The sequence below is a fragment of the Amaranthus tricolor genome, chromosome 2 (genome assembly GCF_026212465.1).
Source record: "Amaranthus tricolor cultivar Red isolate AtriRed21 chromosome 2, ASM2621246v1, whole genome shotgun sequence".
Classification (NCBI taxonomy): Eukaryota; Viridiplantae; Streptophyta; class Magnoliopsida; order Caryophyllales; family Amaranthaceae; genus Amaranthus; species Amaranthus tricolor.
The window spans coordinates 38,050,970-38,074,971 of record NC_080048.1 but is presented as its reverse complement, the minus strand read 5'-3'; the positions used below and the strand labels follow the sequence as shown (position 1 = coordinate 38,074,971).

The window sequence follows — 24,002 nt, the reverse complement described above, 5'->3', positions numbered from 1 at the left end:
TGACAATGTTGTAACTTTTAACCCTATGACTTCATGTTTTTGTATAATTATTTTGTACGTCAACATTAAATTTTTTTAAAGGTTTTATTTATTAGTTAAAATGCGTATAAAGAAATGGTAATGTAATTGTACTCTAAGTATATATATTAGGCTAATAAATATATATAAATAAATTATACTTTTGTAGGATATAAGGTTGACATATATACTATGTTATAAATAAATTAATTTTGTAAAATAATATTAATATTCATATCAGTAAATATTTATAGCAACCGTATTTTACACGAAAATCTATCTAATACACTTATAATTTTAAAACGATCATTTATAATTTAAAATTAGACTCATTGTATTGGTTCATCACAAGACAATTGAGTTGATTTATCATAGCTTAATAAACATTGCAAAATAAAAAAAAAATATGCGAAACTTTTTTTGTTATATTATAGTAAAACCAACAATAGTTACCACAAACCGAAAACTTCACGCCGAATCTCATTTCAGAAACTTTGTTTCCAAAACTTTATATTAATGTTTTTGAACCTACATTCCTCAAATGATTTTACCAAACCCAAAAAACATAGTAATAATTAATAATACTAATTACTAAAGCCTTCTTTTCAAAAAAAATTTCATCTTTACTTTTTAGTCATTTTTTTTTTACCATTTTATTTTCAGCTAGTATTGTATGACATTGTCTCATCGTAAAACGAATCCATACAAAAAAATGCACTAAGTAAGCATTAACAATATGGTAAGTAGATATAAAAAATAATTTAAGTAGACATTAAAAATACAATAAGTACTAAGTAGGCATTAAGCTTTCAGCTCATCTTGTATGAGATCGTCTTACCATGAGATGGGCCCATATAATTAACTCATTTCTTTAATTGATTACTTTAAGATCTTAAGTGATCGTTTTAAGGTTATAAGTAATTACCCTAATACTATAAAAAATAATTATTTTAAAATTGTAAGTGATCACATTAATGTTATATGTTATGACTTTAAGACAAAGAGTGTGTATTGAACCAACCCAATAAAAATGGTCTAACCGTGAGACCATCTCATTTAAGAATTAGTATTAAGTTTTAATTGGTCCCTTTTTAGCTTTGAGCCCTATGCAAATCCCGACCTTGCCTAGGGTGAAAACAGCACTGTAAGGGCGCTATCCAATCAAGGCCATATATGGTGCTTAAACCCAGCCTAAACCGACCCTTTTCTGGACGATTGAGCATCCCTAAATCACATGATATATATACACATTGTATCGTATAGTTGCATTCTGATTTATGCTAAATTCTCAATATAATATCTTACAGAGTTGCGTCTGTAATCGGTTGTGAAACTCCTTGCACTCCAATGTCGCTAGAACCATTATTGGCAAGACATTTGATAATAGATTTCATTCTCTTGTGCACCGTTTTTTTGAATTCTTCCGAGCCAGGTCTGGGTGCATTCTCGCCCTCTTCAAACCATTCCTTCACATTACACCCCACCTCCGCACCTTCACTATATGCCAAACATGCCATCACGATATCTAACTCGCGAGCACGAAAATGCCCAACAACCAGATCCTCAAAATGCTGCAAGATATGTCATTCATTACATTAGTCTAAGCCCTCACAAATATTGATGGGTAAAGAAACTGTTTGGAAATTGGAAGAGAGCCTTTTGCGAAAACAGGTCAGGGGCGGAACCATTTTAAGGCAAAGGTCGACTACAGCCCTCTCAAAAATAAGAAAAATGTGGTATATATAGTATTCATCTCACAAACTAACTCGAACTCTCCTAAATTCATTTTTGTGATGCAGATAGAAATATTTTCAACACTCATTCATCCACTTAATCATAGCTTTGCCTCTATAGCGTGATCACACTAATTTACGAGTTACGATTACTGAAACACAAAGGGTTGCAACTTGTTCAGAGTATAATAAAATTTGACCGTTCACATGTGATCCTCGTATGAATAATTGGGTTGTTAAAAATGTTTCAAAATGTAACTAGAGAAGCATTAAGAATAATTAAGTATTTTAGTAATTCTAATTAAAAATACAGGGGAATAAATATAATTCTAAAAATATGATATTGATTTGTTTTGGTTTATAATTTTCACATTTTATTTTTCAACAAATAAAAATATCTCACCATGAGACTATCTTATAATTTGAGAAATAAAAATAAAGAAACTTAAACTAATTTAAATTAAAATCAATTTTTAAAAATTAAAATTAAACATGGAAGTAGTCGAGTCAAGTAGACATCAAAATAGGCAAAATCTTGTCAAAGTGAGTTGTTATGTGAAAGAGCCAAAAGCTGAATGTCAATCACAGGCACAGCTGGGCCCACATTTCTTTCAACAAGGTCGAGTTTACAATCACACTTTCAAATGTCTAAGCAATCATACCAATCACATCCACCCAATTTCCACAACAAATCCAATTACTCTTCCGTTTTGTAGAATTGCAATATTTACATTTAAAGCTTTTTACACAGACTTAATATTACAATTTTAATAGAACAGATAAGTATTTTTTTATAAAATATTTGTATGACAATAATCATAGAAAAATAAATAGTAATATAATACTTCTTTCGTTTCTTAATATTCTTCTCGTTTATAATATTCTATTTTGAAGAGAGAAATTGGATTAAGATTTTAAAAACATATAAAGATCATAAAATATATCCATATAGGATCTCGTTAGATTCATTTTAATGTACACTTTTTTATTATATATTTTTTGTAATATTTTATTATGCGTATTTAGAAATATTAAGACTCAAAATTTACTTTGTTAACTATGCAAAAAGTAAATGGAAAGAATATTTGAAAACGAAGAGAGTAATCATGAGCATGCCCAGTATAATTCGCTCATAGTTTTGATTGAAATCTGAGATAAATTGTACTGTAATATTGTCTCAAAAACAACAAACAAAATTATAATCCATTTCAAAACTTACTAGGCAATAGGAGATTCTTAACTATTCACAATATATATGGTGATTTCATGCCTCCATATTGCCCTATATTCCTATACTTATAAACTAACCATCAAACTTTTGCGAATCGGCCATGAACAACATCGGTCAAGAGATTAATCACACTAACGACGACACGAGTACATAATGTGAATCCAATTGTAGTCTCTGATCCTAAATGCGGGTATGGTGGCACGATCCATCGTTGTCCGTCTAATGATCTTCATCTGCGTAGCTTAACATATTATTAAACTAGAACATACTTTTAGCACGATTTTCACGTTCGTATATCATGAATGACCCGGATATCACCGGCTGCGTAGACACAAGTTTTTAAGGTTTCCTTGCAAGTTTGAACGTTGATGCAACAAAGCCAACCTGCATGATTGTCCTGTTATAAGGTCGTAAGTGGACTTCCGTTTCCATGGAATTAAACCGAAATCATCATGAAAATCGTTCATTCCTTCTACAAAGAATTGCCAAATGAACGAACCAGCGCCCGACCCATTCTTTTTGGCTGACTTGTAAAAGATATCATAAACGAGTTTGATGAGTCTATCTCGGTGTGAAGGATCGAAGTCTTTGTTGTCACTTGACAGCCCGAATTCAGTCAACATTACTGGTTTTTTAAGCTGTTTGTCGCCATCTTCGATGTGAGATGACACCCATTTCTTGACAAATTTCAGTTTATCTTCAAGATTATCCACGGTCAGCCTAGCAAAGCATAAAACGATCAGCAACGCAGAAGAGCAGTTAAACTAAAGCCCGATGCAACTATGCCCCACCCTTATTTTCCCTTTTAAGATAATAGCTATAAGGAACTTTTATGAATTTTAGCCACTCGAACAACGTGCTAGTGTCGGCCACCTCCCTACTTTCCCTCTTATGATAATAGCTATAAGGAACTTTTATGTATATTAGCCACTCGAACAACTATAGTCTGGTCTTTTAGCCCACCCTGATCTTATTAAGTGGCCCCCACCAAGACTGGGTTTGGGGGGTCGGATGTACCCAAACTTACCCTTGTTAGTGATAACAAAGAGGTTATTTCTGATTGACCGTTGGCAACAAACATCATCTGCAACTATATAAGACTAGTCGGATGTACTCGGGTAATCTTGGAAGTACCTCAATGAAATACTCGAAAAAATTTCACATATACAAAAAAAAATCACTTCTGGAGGAAAAGGGCAGGACAAAATACTCACCACTGATCAGGGTACATGTGAACAGAAGCGAAATCAATTGTTGGTATATCATTGTTGCGAATAAAATCGGTCCCTATAGTAGCTTCCCATTCAGAAGGGTTTAAAGCTGATTTTGCATTCTTCAGACCATAAAATCCCTCAAGGCCAACTGTAACTAGATGTTTCTCGTCGATGGCTTTCACAAACTCCGACATTTCCTTGATCCAATCCTGCAATTAGTAGTCGTAGTCGCACGTGTATAACAATCTATTTGAAAAAATATTATAGTCACAAAAATAAATCATCGTATGAGACCAAAACGTCGTCTCAGGGTGGTTTAGGAACTTACTTGAAGGGTATCACCTGAGGGGTCTGTCATGCAACGTGGTTCATTTATCAATTCCCAAGCAAAGATTACAGGGTCATCCCGGTATTCGATTCCAGTAATAGTGTTCTTCCTAGTGAGCATTGTCTAGAAAAATATTCAAAAATGAAAAATATTACCATTTTAATCATATATAGTCAATAACAGCAAAAAGATATAGTACAACGACACAACAACAATGACAAAACTTTAATCTAAATGAGAGAAAATTTCCTACTCAAAACAAGCCACCAAAACAGCAATAGCTTAATTATACAGTATTAGCCCGATACCATGAACCACATTGAAGATATGCAATTTCCAAACAAACGGAAGATATCTCCAAGAGTCCCCTTCAGCCAAGACAAACTCATTTACATAATGCAATGCATCCAAATGGCTACATCATGATTCATGTCTACACGTCCGCTTTTGATGCATTTGTAAAAAATATATGCCAACAGTCAGTCACAAGTTTCGTCTAAGATCTCATCTTGCATCTGACATGTCTCAGAATTAACATTTTTTCCGATAAGGAGAATTAGCAATTTTTTCTGACAAATAAGATTTTTCATTCACCAGAATAAAGGTCTATACAGAAAAAACATGGAGAGCTTCCCAACTTAATTGCATCAGTATGGAAAACGAGGCCCACCTTCTATGAAAACATTGTATGTAGTCTCAATGGCTATACTTTACTTTCCAATTAAACTAAAGTGTGCCTAATTTCATAAGTAACCAAGAACCGTAGAGTAAATGCATCAGGTTATGGCTAATAGCCAATGAACGAGAGAAAGTACCTTGACGTAGTTCTTGAAATAGGTTTGGATAGATGGATCGTAAAAGAATGAATCATTGGAAGCGCTTATTCCAATGCCTTCTTGCCATGCCCATTTTACATACTGGGTTTTTCCACCATAAGCTTGCAAATTATTGACTAAACTTAAGATTAGTCTAACACCATTTCTTCTCGCTTCGGCAATCACATAATCCAAAGACTGCAGCACACATTAGATCCGAAGTGTCGTATCAAAATTATTAAGCAACAATAATTATAGTTCAATAGTACGCCACAGTAACAGAAAAGTAAACACAATGATTCCCTATTATATGTTCAATTTCCTTATCCTTTCTGGGGTCAGGGGAAAATTTCAAAATAGAATAGCCAATCATAATTATGTCAAGCTCATATTTTCAAAGGTATGAAAGACAATGCTTAATGATTTAAAACACCCATTAGTAATGATTAACCAGCAGCACATCTATGATCAATAAATAAAGTTATACAAAAAACTTATCATCATAGGAAACTTTACGATTCGAGATCAACCAAGCAGAAGTTTTATTTAATCTAACTAGCTACACAAGACAAATTCTCAAACAGAATATCAGATTAAGCTCATTAATAACATTCTATGTTACTCGGACTCTTTATTTTGCTTCATGTACCCGTGTCCGATCCTTGATGCTCAGAGCCTCAAACATCGGTATACTTATACACTTAATTTTAAGCATAAAATTGAGCATTTAGACGTATCCGACACTTCCCTCTTGGACACGTACACGTATCCGACAATAGTACCCAAGTCCAAGTAACATAGAAAACACTACAAGCAACAATCTAACAATATACTCATTTCAGTAGAAATTTCCAACATAGAATTAGAATATCCAATCCTCATAATTATGCCAAACCCATATATTTAAAGTTCAGAGAAAAGAATGCTGAAATGATTCATAACCCACCATTATAATTAAGAAAAAGGCCCTAATGGTGAAACAGTAATGATTGACCAGCACATCTATGATCTATGAATAAAGTTATACAAAATTTTTATTATCATAGGAAACTTTAAACAAACAATTTCTCAAACAGAAGATCAGATCAAGCTTATAAATAACACAATGAACAACAATCTGGCAATATACCTGAAATACTTGTTCATCAAAAACACCAGGGGAAACCTGAAGAGCATGATAAGTACCATCATTGAAAGCCCATGTTCTACACACAGTGAGCCCCATTTTAGATCCAGCTTGAAGCATTGCTTTCACTCTTGGTCTACTAAACCCATCAACAGCATGATCCATTAACCAATAAGAATTCCAACCATTTATATAAAAGGGTTTTCCGTCCAACATAAATTGATTCCCAACCCTCTCTACAAAGCTAAAAGTTGGTTCCTTTGCAACACTAAATCTAAAATCACCACCAAATGACATGTAAGTGAATGCAACTAATGTTGCCATACCAACAATTGGGTAAAACCATCCATTTGTTGCAAACATCTTTCTAGTAGAATTATTTGCTTTAGGCTTGTTGGGCATGCAAAATCTGGCAATCAGATGTATGAGATTCTTTACTCTTTTCACACTCAACCCTAAAAAAATTACAAGAAACCCCCAAATCAGAATCAAAAACCAATTTTTATCAAAACCCAGATCTCAAAATGAATTCTACAGCTCAAATTAGTAATACCCACATCAATTATTGCAATGGAAACACCCAACAAATCAAAATCCAAAACCAATTTCTCTCAAAACCCAGATCCCAAAATTCAAAATCCAAAACTAATTTCTGCCAAAACCCAGATCCCAAAATGAGTACAACGGCTGAAATCAGAAATACCCGGATAAATTTTTGCGACAAAAACACCCTACAAACTTCCAAATTAAACACCCACACCAGAAAAAGAGAAGTTTAGCTGGGAAAATGATGAAAACCCAAGAAATGTAAAAGGAAAACAAGAAAACAAATGCAATAAATTTACAGATAAAGGATCCTAAATGTAGATTAGAAGTGATTGAGACAAGTAAGCATTGAAGTACTGAAATCAGCTAGGTTTTAATGAAGAATCATGAGAAAATGAAATGTAGTAAGTAAAAGTATTTGGATTTAAGGTAAGACAAATCAATTAGATTAAAATGGAGATTAGATTGAATTAACAACAGACCAAATCAGGAAGAGACTATACCTAACTCTTTCAACACTCGACAATCAATAAAACCAAATCAAGAAATGAGGGGAGACGTATGTCAGTGAGGTGGGGAGGGATGTTGGGACGTCGTTATTCAACCTGGATCCTTAGTCTTCACCTTCCATTTTTTTAATTGAATTCAATACTTGTTATGTTTCATATTAGTTGCAAGTTGCAACTTGCAACATTAAGAAATACTTCCTCCGTTTCATTTTAGTTGCTATATTTACATGGGCACGGGTATTAAGAAAAGTGATTGACTTACACTGTAGCTGATTGTTTACTTTATAGAGTATAGTATTTTATTATTGTTAATTGAAAAAGAAAAAGGAAAAATAGGTTGTTAGGTTACTTTATAGAGTATAATATAGTTTTTATTATAGAGTATAGAGTATAGAGTAGGATAAAAATAAGAGTAGGTAGAACTTTAAATTATTGTTTTATTACTAAAAAAGGAAATGTAGCAAGTAATATGAAATTGCCAAAAATAGAAAATGTAGCAAGTATTATGGAACGGAGGAAGTATTACACTATTTATTCACCACTTTTAATTTATGATTAATTTTTAATTTATAAGTTAAAACATAATTAAGTGAAATCTTATTTGATTCGTCTTATATTATTAATATCAAATTTTAATAATTTTTTATTATAAGTAAATAGAGATTTAGGATTGAATTAGTGTATTGGACTGCGTGATAAAGCAAATGTTGCAAGTATTTTAGACATGAGGAAATACCTTATTTGATGCCTCAACAAAAAATTGTTTAACTGGGATGACTTTAATTAGATCAGCCTAAACTATTTAAAAAAAAATATTTCCTGTATAATTTTTTTAATGTTTTTTTACTAATAGTTCTTTTGTATAAACTCGTTTCACGATGAAACGGACTCATATAAGACGGGTTGAAAAAATTATACCAAGTGTTTGTTGCTTCTCATCGGTCTCAGTCCGAATAAAAGAATAAGATGAGAGGTGATTTGTGATAGTTTGCTTAGTAAAATTTAATCATATCATATGATTATTAACCTAAGCTAAAAGAAATTATTTATATGATCACCTTAATATTTTAAGATTTAAGACTTCAACATTATTGTTAGGATTATATTATGCCTTAAAGCATGTTTAATTGCCTATTTTTTTGTTCTTTTATGTCCTCTTATAACCTCTTAAAATCTTCCTCCTAGTGTGCTCAAGTCCTTTAAAAAAAAGATAACAATGTATTCTCTCTGCAAAGAGGAGTGATTTTAGATAATTTTTTTGTTTCCCAAAACACATTGACACGACTATGATTTTATTTTAATTTATTTTAATTTTTCTTTTTTTATCCAATCATATATTGACATGTGTCATGTATTTATTACCTTTTATTTTTGGTGTATGTTTTACCTAGAAAAACTACTTATATGATAATATAAAAGAATTGGCAAAAAAAAAAACATTATCAATAGTTTAGATTTTTTTTTCTCAAAAAAGGAACCCAAATTTACATATTTTACATTCACATTAAATTTTGCCATTTTCTCACACTAGATATATTTAGTATAATTATCTTATATTAGAGCTTATTTTCTCATATTAACATCACCAAATCAATATTATAAAATTCATATAATAAATTAAAAAAAAATTATATGGTGGGGTATATATAAAATAGGAAAGAGAAAAAATAAAAGAATATTTGAATGTTGGAAAAAATTAAAAGAGGAAAAAGATGAAAATAGTAAAATATAATATGGATGAAAGAGATGATAATCGATGTATGAAATGGAGAAAAAAAGATAAATATTTAAGAGATGTAACATTGTACATGCTGTTACCCAAAAAGACAAGATCTTTGGTTGATCCAGCTACTCAAAATCCAATAGCCAATCTTGTCTCACTCACAAAAATAGTATATTTTTTGTTGATATACAATCACAAAAAAATATTTTTAAATAACAAAGAGTAATTATATAAAATATGGAGTATATTCATTAATAATCCAATTGCCAATCTTGCCTCAATCACAAAAAATACAATTTTAAATACAATCACAAAAAATACATATTACTTTTAAAAAGCGAGTATTTATTCATTAACTCAAAGAAGTATATTATGATATCGAATATTATGATGTGGTGGGTAGGAAAAATAAAATATCAATTCTAACTCCTAAAAGCTTTTTAATTTTCAAAATAATTTAATTTTTTTCACATACATACTTCAACCGTTAAAATATTTCTTTCAAAACTAAAAATCTCAAATTTTTTTAATGGTGGATATAAGAAATGGATTGGGCCGACTGTGAGTAATTGCATGTATGCATATGTGACTGTCTCACTAATGGAAAATAGCTATAATTGAGGAAAAATGTACCACTAATATGAAGAAAAAAAATACTCCATTCGTTCTCTAATATTCTTCCAATTTAATATTACATCTTAAGGAGAGAAAAATTTGATTAATATTTTTGAGACATATTTAAAAGATAAAATATATTCATGTGAGATCTCGTTAGATTTGTCTTAATATATATTTTTTAATTATGTATTTTTATATTTTTTATTATCTATATTTAAAGTTATTGAGGTTTAAAATTTGTTTTGAAAACTGTGCAAAAAATAAACGAAAAAAACAAAAAAAGAACGGAAGGAGTAAATTTTAGATGTTAAAAAGTAAATATATAGTGTCTTTTAGTAAAATGTGTTAGACAAGTAAAATTATTTTTGTCCAAAAAATTACTCAAAAATGAAAAGATTTATAATGAAATTTTTTTTCATGCAATATTCATTTTTGGAAAAAAATGTTAAGAATAAATAAGAATAAAAGGGAGTTGGGATGTCGAAGAGTTTTATTTTCATACTGTCATTATCACTTCAAACAATAAAAGAAATTTGACCGATCCAAGGTATAACAACTTTGCACATGGTTATTTTGACAAGAGTATCTCATAGACTTTCCTAGATCTAATTTGCATTCACCAACTTATATCATATTCACCAATCACCCTCCAAATCTAAAGCATGAAGGAAACAAGAAATAATAAATTCAGGGGCTAAATAATACAAAATAATTATAATTGGGCTCAATTAAACATGGACTTGAGTGTTTTGCCCCTCTTTGAGGATCTAATGGAGGATCTAATGAGATTTAACTTTAGAAAGGATCGATAGACTATTTATACCAATAAGATGCATCTTCTTTTTATGTGAGCCTGTTTGCTAAGAACTCCACAGTTAAGCGTGTTTGGTTGGGAGCAATCTTAGGATGAGACCTCCTGAGAAGTTTTCCGGGCGCGCACGAGTGAGGCCAAAGTGCGCTGAAAAAACTTACGTTAGTCTGTGGGGCCGGTCTACACTCTTCATGAGTAGTCACCAGCGATCCGATGGACCGTGGTGCTACAATGGAAGGCTTCGAATTCGCGTCCTAGACTTTTGATAGTCCCATTTTACTTACCTTTGTCTGCCCTATGTATTTTTTCTTATATATTTCTTTTTTTTTTCAACCACCCAATCCTAATCCAGCTTATTTTGTGTTTCGCATGTGATGTCTTCTATGTTATCTTGGTGCTATTCATCTCTCTGCAGGACTCTCTCAGTACTTGGGGGTTCTTTTTGATCGCGCACATTTCTCTTGCTCTCTTTTTTGAGAGGGATACTTTATGATTTATTCGCTACCTCTCCTTCGAACCCTGATTTTGTGCAGAACACTGGATTAATTATCGAAACCATGACCAATTATAATCAAATGATTTGTACATTAACAAAAAACGATAGAAAGTTGTGAAAATGCAAGAAAATTATAGCTATAGACAGTATTATAGACAAAAAGTCGGTAAAATTATGAGTTTAAAAATTATTACAAGATATAAAATTGTAAATATTATTACAAGCTTGTATTTTGACCATCAAATTTTTACTTGATTTTGTAATAATTAATCAACTTTTATATTATACGTATTATAAATTAGTAGTAGGACCCAAATTAAAAATATACAACCACTATCTTAGCGCAAGTATCCCTTTTAATTTTTAACAAATAAAAGAGTGTTAGTTGATAGAAGAAAATTAAAGTTGGGAAATCATGTGGGATCAAACACATATAAACTACAAATAGCTCTCTAACAAGCAAAATTGGGCATTTGCTATAGTATGAGGTTTCTCATTATATATTATTAATATCAACAGCTAATCTCTTGCGATTCCGTTTTTTTTAGAGACGTATTTATAATATGTATTTTTAAAGCCCACTTATATTATCCTTAATGCTTACTTATCATATCCTTATTGACTACTTTTAATGTCGTAAATGTCTACTTACAGTATTTTAAAAATATATAATGGACCGGTCTAATTAGAAATGGTCTCTTAAATAGACCGTCTCTCACAAAAATTTGTATAATATGAAACACTTGTGCTAAGATGAACATAATAATAGTTGGTCTACATGTGTGTTTAGACCTGAGGGTTGAATTTCCGGTAACCCCTGATATAGCGTCGGCTCTAATTATCGGTGTTCATTCACTAACATTATTAATGTAAACTTTTGCCCTAAATTTATGGAAAATAGGCTCTCTCCTGATATGATCTTTAATAACAACTTTTAAATAATTTTTGAAAAAAATAGTGCTTCAATAAGTACATGAGTTGCTCAATTGAGCTATAATATAACAATCTTCATGGACACAATGCTCGGATGAATACATTAATTACTCGAGCGAGCAATACCACAATTGATAAATGTAACAACTTCATGATTCATCTATTAAATATATAACTTCGAATAAATAATTTTGATTTTTTTTACAAATTTTTTTGTTTACTGTTAGTAACCGTTAATTAACCTAATTTAAAGACGCTTATTTTTGAAATTAAGTTTACCCGAAGCTCATTTTAATTTGTTAATTTTGCTTATTAATTTCACATTTTCAAATTTAACATACAACAAGATAAAATAGAAAATTAAAAGTATACTAAAAATTATGATCATTTTGATTAAAGTTTAATGTTCTTACAATATCAAAACTTGAACATGAGAATTATTCCCTTGTTAATTGTTAACCAGATATCGCGCAATAGGCTTGAGCAAATTTGATATGGATAAGACTAATTAAAAAAAGCATAGAATAAGAGTAAAATCAACTTATTTTTAAATGTCAGGTTCGGTAACAGCGAACAGAGGCAAACTAGTCAAAAAAAAGTTAACCAAGCTATTCGCACTTACTAAGTGCGAACAGAGGAAAACCTGGTCAAATATGGTCAACTTAGTAAGTGGGAACAACCTGTTTAACTATTTTTTGACTTGTTCAAACTAGTCGTTATATTGTCAAACTAGTTGTTAAACCAATCTTCTATAAATACTAAAACCATATAACTCAATTCATTCATTCATATTCACAAATTTATCATCCTAAGTTAAGGTAGTTTTGTCAAAGCTTGGAGATTATAATAAACTAAATAAACATATATATATATATATATATATATATATATATATATATATATATATATATATATATATATATATATATATATATATATATATATATATATATATATATATATATATATATATATATATATATATATATATATATATATAACATATACAACTAATTAAACATATATATAAATAGTATCAAAACCTAACGTTCATCACCCTTATCTTCCCTATCCAATTGAGTTGGTCTCCTACGCCTCCTACGGTAGTAAAAGGTGTTCGTGTGTTGCTCTGGTAGAAGAAGGGACTGGTACTGTGATGGCATGAAGTGCTGGAACTGCATACCGAGGAGCATGCCTTGCGTAATCTCCCGTACTGGCTCCTCGTGGCTAGGCCGGATCACGGCTGCCACACCTTGTGCCTGCAATTAATAGTTAGTTAATGTAATATTATATTATGTAATTGACAACTTAATCATTTAAATGCAAATGAAGACTTACAAATTGGGTCATCGTAGCCGCAGCAGGAGCATATTGTGTCACTGCAATGATGCCACGTGGTGTCATCCATCGGCGACTGATGGAGAGGAACCACGACATTTAGTCAGGTGTAGTAGGTGCGCCAACAACATTGATTGGCGCACCTTGGGCTAGTAGCTCCTGTCTCTGATCCCAACGAGCGATGTGGCGCCCGTTAATCTCCGTCCAATTCGCCGTACCCTAATTCTTGCGCGAAATAAAGTGCAACTCGGGTTCAGTGTCGCAAGGTGGTGGAATGCTTTGTACCAACCCATATTGGCTCAGTATGCAATCTGGTAGATGTACTTCGACAATGTCGAAGCATATGAGTGGCACAGAAGCCCTCAATGCGCCTGACTGAATTCCCGAGTGCCCGGGCACAGCTGCGTAGGCTTCAGCAGGGTACGAGTCCCACAAAAACTATGATATATGTTATGAAAATGTAAATGATGTGTTAATTAACTTGCAGTAATGTTAATGAGTGGTGAAATCTTTACCTGTTTGGGTCGCAGCAGGTCTAACTGATCCCGGTATTTACACCGGTCCCTGTGTGTTTGTATATTCGGCGAGCTTTTAAAAACCACTCAACTACAAGGCCCGGATTAGAATGTAGCAAAGCTTTTAAAAAGCGTGGAAGGAGAGAGTAAGAACCTTCCCAAGTTCCATATCGACAACAAGGCTTGTTGCTTAGCACACCACGCTCGCTTATAATTCACTTCTATACCAAAACGATCTTTAAACATCTTCCGAACGACATATACCTTAATTGATGGGTCTTTGGCAACACAGTTTTGATCACATTGTTAATAACAGAAGATGTCAAGTAAATGTGTCCAGCCGAGACAGTGTCACTACCCAAAACACAAGACCCATCCATACCATTGTATGTAACAATACGCCATGAAGATGAATATGCATCAAGTCTAGCCCTAAGTCTCCACGAACAACCATGTTTACACTTCAAGGTAAGGACGGTTTGGTTTGAAGTCTCCGTTCTATACTCCACATTTATACGAATATGATACACTCTAATAGGTTACAACAACAGTTTCTTAATACCAAACATCATACCCTTCTCCAACTCCCCTTTTTCGGTGTAAGTGGTATCACAAGCTTAGGTCTTCCAAGAGTTTCCCTCCACGTACTCATCTAGAAGTGGACATAGGGCATAAGGTGTAGGAGCAACGATTGTAGGAATGTTGCCTAGGGTCATGTCATTTGTTAGGGCATCCTCATCCACATCCACATCATCTTCAAAAGGATCGTCAACAAGCTCATTGCTCTCATTACCATCATCCCATGGTCCCATCTTATTACTTTCTCTTAAGTTAACCATTGAATCAATTGGAACTTGATTCGGAGGGGGTTGAGAAGGAGTACAAGATGGGGAAGGAACAAAAGGATTTTGAGTTTCTTGTGTTGATATAGGCATAGGCATAATAGTAGGATTAAAAGCAACTACATTCCCTAAGGGTACTTCTTCTACGTATAACTCCAAAGAGGGAATTTGGGTAGACTTTTAATGCTCCCACATAGCATCTATAGCCTCATCATCCTCAACCGGAAAGGCTAGCAATTGTCCACTCATGGCATATTTAAAACTTATATTAACGGTACTTCTAGTGGAGTCCAATCTAATCTTAGAACATATAAGACGTTTAAACTCATTCAAATCCATGTTCGAGTTGCATGCAAACAACCTATATTTATCCCCAACATAATGAACATTGCAACTACTTTCTCGAATAAAATCATTCCAAAAACATACTATAGTCACACGAAATGATGCCATTTGTAAATGAATACAAACAAAATCAACATCATTATCAACTTCATGCCAATACAAGTACATTATATTCATTTGATTATAATCTTTTTGATATATAAAGTAATAAAGTCATGTATAGTATTAAAATAATAATAAACAATAAATAGTATTTCTAACATATAATGTAACTAATTCAATTAATAAATAACAACATCAAAATTTCTAATAATATATAATGTAGATAAAATTCAAGTAATAAATCAATTAATAAGTTCATAAATAATATTTCTAATAAGAACATCAAATTTTCTAATAACATATAATATACATAAAATTCTATTGCTCATTAACAACAATACTTCAAAAACAACAAAATAAAGCTATCAAAACAATTAAACATTACCTTGATCAGTTGTGGATGACTTAGAAGAGTGTTGATTTTAGAACTAGTGACCTACATTTGAGTATATAAGCAAACTTCATTAAAACCCTAAAAAACGAAATAAAAACTCAAAAAAACACATAAAAGTTTACCTTTGTGCTAGATTATCCCAGACTAAATTAGAAGAGCTAAATTGGAAGAGGAATGTAAAAATTGAGGGATTGAAGGTAGTCTAAGAATGGTTTTTGAAAGGGGAAAGTCGACTTTTAGGGCTTAGGCTTTTTAATTTTTACTGAAATGGGAAAGGACGAAAGATGTTGTTATATTTAGGCACGATGTTGTTCGCAATTACTAACTGCGAACAGGGTATTTGGTCAAAAAATGTCAACATCTTTGTTCGCAGTTAGTAAGTGCGAACAATCCTTTGGCTTTTTTTTGAATCAAACCTTTGTTCGTAGTTAGTAAGTGCGAGCAGACCCATACCTCAGATTTGTAAATTAGGCGCTTACATTTGAAAATAAGTTGATTTTGCTCTTGTTTGATGCTTTTTTTTTTAATTAATCTTATCTAATTCAAATTTTCGAGTCCTTTCTTCATATATTTGGGCTTTGGCCCAGAATTTAAAATCAAAATCGACAACTTGAAGTTAAGTGCCCTCTAACAAGCGGTCTAAAATATTAAAAAAACAAAACTCACTTGCTACACGTGTATATATTATGTAAAGCGGGTGATTATGGTATTTGAAGTAGATGTTTATGTTTTACATAGTAGGTGTTTAAGATATGTGTCATAAGTCTAATGTTTTCATTTTGTTTTAGAATTACGCTGAGGATATCCATTACTAACATACATCAATAAACCCCTTGTAAACTTGTAAGTGAGTTACCTTTTTATTTTTTGGTTTGTCCACATATATTTTATAATTTCTAACATGATCAAAAATATCGCAATTGAAGCCAACATTGAATTATTTAGGATTGATTATGTTGAAAGTCTATGCAGCATATATATTTTTAGCTCAAAGGGCTTTCCTATAAACATATGATATAATATAACACTTATTTTAAAGGTCTCTCATATCATAATTACCGACTTAAGTTTTTAATTAAATTGATTGAGAAAGTGACCTACCATCTAAAATTAACAAAAGTAATAAAAATTTTGAATTAACACAAAAGAAATAAAATACTTTAGTATTTTTCATTCCTCTAATGTAGTACAAAGCAAAATCTCAAAACACAAAGGCAGACATAGGGAGAGCTCTAATGCCCAAAATAGTATAGATTATACTTCTATTTAGAGTAGATTTAAGCAAAGATATTTAGAGTGCTATATACAGGTTCCAAACAAGTAAAATAAAGTATTTGTACAAGATTAACACCTTTTCACTATAAAACTTGCCTCATATTGTCGTACTCATGGATACATAATTAATATCAAACATTATAGTTGATCACTTTAAGATTATACTCGATCACTTTAAAGTTATAAGTAATCAGTATAAAACTATGAAAAGTGGTCACTTTAAAACTGTAAGTGATTACTTTATGAGTGTAAGCGTACATGGGCTAACCCAATAGATATGCTTTCACCGTGAGATCGTCTCATTTGAAAATTTGTAAAAAACTAATATATTATATTCACACAAACTTGGACGAGACGGTCTCATAATTTGGGCCGGCCCAATGCGCGCGTGTAATAATATTTCAATTTTCTGGGCATTTATCAAAATTGAAAAATACCCGAAAAATAAAAAAATGCCCAGGTTGTTACACTCGCGAATTGGGCTGGCCCAAATTGACGTCTCATCCAAAACCTACTGTATTATATTATTGAGAATATGAAATATTTTTTCCAAATACAATGAGTCTTTCTCATGATCTAAATTCTAATCATACTTTTCATTCCAAGAATACACAAGAAAGAAAACCCAAGAAAGAGCCAACACAAAATCCCCAACCAATTGTCTTGGCCAATCATTAGCAAGATCTTCTAATCTTCTTTCAAACTTAACCCTCCAAAGTCCCATTGCAAAGTGAAGAACAATACAGCCTTTTGCAAAAAAGCTTTGAAAATCTTCATCTTTAATAAAAGCTACCATGAACAACAAAAACCCAATTACAAACAACAATAACCCAACAAAGGAATCCGATATTTGAATCAATAGTTGATCATGTGGGTTTAACCCGAACCCGAGTAGCTTCCTAGCTGTTTCGGATCCATGCCCAAATGATGATATTTCATATGGGCAAAACATGATGGAAAAACCACATATTAGAGCTATCATGGAGTGAAGGATACAAAGTATAAAGAAACCTGATGATGATGATGATGATGAGATTTCCAATTTTGACTCCATTAATTGAAATGCGATTTACTGGGTAGGTTGAAGGAAGGGACTTCGGAAAAGCAAACCTATTTGGGGTAATAGAGTTTTTTCTGGTACAGGGTAGGTCGAGAAAAGAAAGAGTTATAGAGGAGCAATGAGAATCGAACCTAAATTCTTGTTAGAAAAAATCGCATATCTCGACTGAGACAAGACATGATTCTTTGAAAAAGGAGTAGAAGTGATGAATTATGCTAGAGGTTTTTGAGTAGAGTTGTATAAAGGTCCATGGATGAAAACTTGGCATGTGAACTGTGAAGTGAGAGAAGAAAAATTTAGTAAAGTGGAGTTAATTTAGGATCTAATATTGGATATGGATATGGATATGGATATGGATATTAGATCATGGTAATGTGTGCATTGAATATATGGGGGGCAATGGCGAATGGGAGAGTAAACACTCGGGATGTTGGTATTGGCCAAATACCATTATTATTATCCAAATACTTCATTTGTTTATTCTAAGTTTAATGACTTTCATGTTAAGTTTTTTTATTTACTTATAAGTTGTTAGTTGGTTAAAATTATTGATAAATGTCTTTTCAATTAGCTAAAATGTTGAATTTTAAGTCAAAATAAAATTTGTTTTGATTGACTTTTGTCATTGACTTAAATTTGTGGGTAGAAAAAATATAAAACGATCAACATATAATTTTATCAAAGATCTCCATAAATAAAGAGTAATAGAGTATTAAACTGTAATAATCTAATACTTCACTTGATTAAGTTTTTCTTATTTATTAGGAATTATCTAAGCTTCAATTAATAAGATCTCACTTTTTACATCATCACAAAGTTTTACTTTAATGTGTCACTAATTCATAAAAGAACATTACAAATGAATTTTTTTTTTTTGATTCTCTTGTGTAATTTTACAATATTAACTTTTATAATTAAACTTTTAAATAAATAAAAAATAAAATATTTATACTTAAATTTACTATTAAAATATATATTTCAAATGGTGCAAATTAATACTTTAATTTAAATATGCCACTATAGAAAACTACTTGTAATGAGTACTACCATGATAGAGATTAATAAAATCATCATTATTATCACATTCAATCTATTCCGTCTATAACAATTATGATTAAAATTCGAGTAATAATAAAAAATAATAAATTATACCTAATATTAAATAAAAGGAAAATTTACAAAGAAACATCTTATAAAACCAGTTTTTTGTGAAAAAAACACCTTTAAAAATTTTTTTTTGTAAAAAAACACCTTTTAAGAGACTTTTTATTAAAAAAACACCATAAATCAGTTTTCGATGACTTTTCTCAACTTTCCGGCGTTGACTATGCCATTTGAGCTCAAAAGTCAACGCCTGAAAGTTGACAAATGGCATAGTCAACGCCTGAAAGTTGACAAAAGTCACCGGAAACTGATTTAAGGTGTTTTTTTAATAAAAAGTCTCTTAAAAGGTATTTTTTTACAAAAAAGTTTTTAAAAAGTGTTTTTTTATAAAAAACTGATTTTATAAAATATTTCTTTACAAATTTTCCTAAATAAAATATAGAAAGTTATAGCCAAGGATATCTCATCATAAAAAATATATACTATAAAATATACTAAACTATTGGAATCTAATACCACGACTCTATATAGAGATGATAAGACTATGTGCTATTTTGGCTTCTTGTTAAGATTGTTGGCCGTTGGGAATCTACTCCTAACTTGTCCTTGTGCTACATAAGCTTACACTTCTGTCTCTACTCATGCTAGTTGTTTTCAACTCCAAGATAAGCTTTCTTGTTAGTTCTTGCCCATAGTAATACCGCCCTTGAGTTAAATTTGCTATTAATAATGATATTTTTTCTTAAAATACATTACTTTTAATTATAAATTTAATCAGACAAAAGACTATCAATACCAACTAAAATGATTTTTATTATAGCTTGTCCTTATAATTAAAAAATCATCTTTTTTTATATTTTTGTTATTTTGAAATTTTGCAATATAAACATTAATTACATTCCCTGTGTTTTCTAATGAAGTTTCCATAATGAATGTTCATGGAAATTAAGAGAAATAGAACATTTTAAATTGTGAATATACTATTTAATTGAATAATGCATTTAATGGCAGAAAAGTAGAGACCATAAACATTTAAAAAAAACATTAAAAGAAAGTTAGTGGAAAAAATATGGAGACCACAACTTATAAAAACTAATTTTATAAAGTTAGTGGAAAACATATGAAGACCATAAGGAATATAAATGTTAAAATGAAATTAGTGGAAGATAAACGAAGACCATAAGCATTATAAAAATATTAAAATGAGGATGAATTATTTTTGTCTAAAATTTGTGATATAAATAGATTAATTTCTTATGAAAACAACAAATAGAACATCTCTAAATGATAAACAAGAGCGTTTTTAAGGAACGGATGGAGTAATTTTTAACTTTTTATATTTTATTACCTCGAAAAATTATATAGAAATTTCTAAATTACTCCTAGTTATGTCGCTTATAAGTCGAAGGACACAAATGATTTGCTAGAAAAATTCATCTAAAAATTATTTTTTACATCATACATCGATGCAAATGCAATATTTGCTAGATAAAACCTAATACATATTTTAATTGATATAAAATTTGATTTTTATTTACATTGATCTTTTAACTATTAAGCTATATATATGTTTAAACTTTGTAAATATACTTCCATGAATATAATAAAAGTGTTTTTTGATTGTTTATCATAAGAATTGAGAGTAATCGCCAACTATCTGAACAGTTATAAGTTATAAATCAAAGTTCGTTTCAAAAATGATTTTTTGGAGAATTTTTTTTATTAATATTTAGTTTTTATATTGTCAGTGGGTAGAACAGTCAAAAAATAAATAAAAAATGACTTTTAAGCAAAACATAATGTTGATATGGATAGTTTAACCATCATCTTCGGAATATTTGCCACACTTTTTTCCCTAAAAAACAATGACAAACAATTTTACCAAAAATATCCTTTAAAGTGTGGCTTAACATATAATAGAAAGTCAATACTATTGGGTCAAAGAGGCTTATTAGACACTTTTTTTAAGTAACATTTTAATCTAACTAAATCACTGACGGTCTATTTGATTGTTAATACTAAGAGATAGTAATGAAAATGACTTATAATATAAATTTTCATAAAATGTATTATATCATTCACATGATAATAAAACTTTGATCATAAAAAACTTTTTGTTCACAATTTTTTCTTACAAGCTAATATTACTTTTTTAAATGATAATGCATTAGAATGAATTTTGTGAAGAAAATAAAATGATTAAAGAAGAACAAACATAATAACTATTGAAATCGTCAAGATATGTTTCAAATTACACTATTTTTTCATTCTCGTTACTATCATTTAGTATCGATTATCAAACGGGTCGTAAAAGGCTTGGCATTGTAACCTTTATTCTCCGTCAGTAAAAAATATTTCCAAGGGGCAATTACAACTGATTTCAATGATCTTAATATTAATAGTACATAAATATTTTGTGCAAAAATCAACTTCAAACGTCAAGTTTGGTCCACACTTTCTATGTCTCCATCTCTCATTTGGATAAGCTTATCTTTGTATCTTGTCACCTTTTTCTTTTTTGCTTTTTTTTTTCCATTGAAAAAATGTCCTATTTTCATGATCATGATTAGGCATGGCCACGGTCCGGGTTGGTCCGGTTCCGTTCCGGTTCCATCCGGTTCCGGTTCCACCCGGTTCCGGTTCCATTTGGAACCTGTCGCGAACGGTTCCGGTTCCGGTTCCGGTTCCGGGCGGTTCCAAACGGTTCCTTAGCGGTTCATGAGGCGGTTCCGGCGGTTCCAACTCACGGGACGGGCGGGTCGGACCATCGGTTCCATTTTAATTTTTTCTTTAAATTTTTGTATAATAAAAAAATACTATAATATCGCGGACGTACCTTTGATGATTACTTGATTATTAGCGAAATTCATTGCATGTCAAGTTGTCATCGTTATTGAAATATTTACTAAAATGAATGGAAAAAAATTAATTAATAAGAAACGAATCAATGATAATGTCGATAAAGATGATTAATAAAAAAAGAGGGAGAAAATGGACTTGAACCTAGTACCCAAATGAATACTAAGCTGCCTACGTATCCCGAAGGAATCAAAGCCCACGTAGTTCTTTGTCATACCTTTTATTTATAGTTGTTGAGTGTTGATTCATCGTTGTCGCTTGTCGGATTGATCCTATTCGTCTTCGTCATCATCATGTGGTTGATATTGATTAGATGCTTCCGCTGACTCTCCTCCTGACGATGATGAAGTTGTATCCATCATCATCCATGGATCATCATCGTCGTCTTGATCATCATCGTTCCTTAGTCCTTGTGTTCGTATCTCCGCTTGGTCCCAATCTTTCTTGCAAACACATATTTGAATACTATGTGGAGCAAGACGAGATCGCTTTTCATCCAGAACTCTTCTACCTGCACTAAAAGCAGACTCCGACGCAATAGTGGACGCGGGAATTGCAAGGATATCCTTTGCAATTCTCGATAAAATGGGAAATTTAAAAGATTTTTCTTTCCACCACTCCAAAATATTATAGACACTTGGGTCTATTTCAAAGTGGTGTTTTAGATAACTATCTAGTTCTAAAAATGTGGTCGAGGAAGAAGAAGATCCTACAAAACTATCATCTTGCGTCATTATGTTAGCAATTACTGAATTATAGAAAGAGGGACGAGCCGAAACGCTAGCACGCCTAGACATATCGCGTTTCGGGTTATATACACTAGCGTAAAATTCATACAGTTCAGCTAAATATTTTTTACATGTTCCGACATAATAAGCTACATCGGAAGACGGGCGATCTAACGCTTGATAATAAAATCCTATTACTTTGGTTAGGACCTCGGTTTTAAAACGTGGGTCCAAAATGGTTGCGATTCCATAAATGTAAGGAAAATCGGTAAAATATGATTTCCATTTTTCCATCATTTCAGCAAGAATCGGCCTTAATTGTGGGTTAGTATCTTCTTGTCTATGTTTAAGCAGGTGATAAAAAATAGTAATACATTCACTTATTACTAAGTGAACGTTCGGTTCATAAACATAAGAAAAAATCTTAGTCGCGTGGTCATACGCTTCTAATATGTTATGTACACCTATTGCTAATTCCCAAGTTTCATCAGCTATGAAACTATCTGTACACTCACTATATAGTTGTGTTATTACTGGGCGATAAGCAATCGCCTTTCTTAATAAATCGTTCGTTGACCCCCAACGTGTAGGAGTATCTAATGACCAATACACTTTTTTAAGTTGGTATTGGTCACATAATTGTTTATATCTTCTTTTAATCTTTCCGATCCTAAGCCATTTTACTATATCCCTAATTGGTTCTAATAATTCACTTAATTGTTTTATACCTACTTGACAAGATAAGTTAACTATGTGCGCACAACAACGTATGTGTAATAAGCTACCCCCAAGGATTAAACTAAAGGCGGGTTCGTTAAATAAAAGTTCTATACATTTTATGTTTGCGGTTGCATTATCTGTTGAACAACAAAATATTTTATCTAATAAGTTCCATTCCCTACATATCTCTATTAATCTATATTTTATGTTTTCGCCGGTGTGTCTTTCTGGCATAGTCTCAAAAGCAATTATTCTTTTTTGAATAATCCAATTTCGATCTATCCAGTGTGCTGTTACACACATATAAGATTCTAAATGTGGGGGAGCAGACCATATGTCAGTTGTTATGCTAACCCTACCATTAAACGATTTAAACATTTCAACTAGGCCATAGCGCATTGATTCGTATAATTTAATTGTTCGTCTTTTAAGAGTGTTCCTAGGGATTGCTCTAAATTGTGGTTGCAATTGTTGTCTAGTGAGACGCTCATATGCCCTACTTTCACCGTGGTTAAAAGGCAATTCATCGCAAATTACATACCTAGAAAATTCATCAATCATGTCATTACGATTATATCTAAAAGGCATACCTGTGTTGGGAATGTCCCATTGTGTCTGT

General features: G+C 31.5%; 2 protein-coding genes across 4 annotated transcripts; both read right to left on the bottom strand.

Moving 5' to 3' along the window:
* Positions 1-2,887: 2,887 nt before the first annotated feature.
* Positions 2,888-7,644, bottom strand: LOC130806520 (mannan endo-1,4-beta-mannosidase 2-like). Of its 2 annotated transcripts, XM_057671644.1 has the most exons (6): positions 7,515-7,644; positions 6,469-6,920; positions 5,340-5,537; positions 4,525-4,647; positions 4,197-4,405; positions 2,888-3,702 (listed from the first exon to the last, which is right to left on the bottom strand). In XM_057671644.1, the coding sequence occupies exons 2-6, from the start codon at positions 6,865-6,867 to the stop codon at positions 3,297-3,299; spliced, it is 1,335 nt and encodes a 444-aa protein (XP_057527627.1). In that variant the 5' UTR covers positions 6,868-6,920; positions 7,515-7,644; the 3' UTR covers positions 2,888-3,296. The 2 variants fall into 2 exon arrangements, with proteins under 2 accessions (XP_057527627.1, XP_057527626.1); XM_057671643.1 differs by having other exon boundaries at positions 6,469-7,642.
* Positions 7,645-16,788: 9,144 nt separating this feature from the next.
* LOC130806516 (uncharacterized) lies at positions 16,789-18,535 on the bottom strand. 2 transcript variants are annotated; one of them, XM_057671638.1, is made up of 2 exons: positions 17,924-18,535; positions 16,789-17,701 (listed from the first exon to the last, which is right to left on the bottom strand). In XM_057671638.1, exons 1-2 carry the CDS (start codon positions 17,964-17,966, stop codon positions 17,496-17,498), a joined length of 249 nt encoding a protein of 82 aa, XP_057527621.1. In that variant the 5' UTR covers positions 17,967-18,535; the 3' UTR covers positions 16,789-17,495. The 2 variants fall into 2 exon arrangements, with proteins under 2 accessions (XP_057527621.1, XP_057527620.1); XM_057671637.1 differs by having other exon boundaries at positions 16,789-18,535.
* Positions 18,536-24,002: the final 5,467 nt, after the last annotated feature.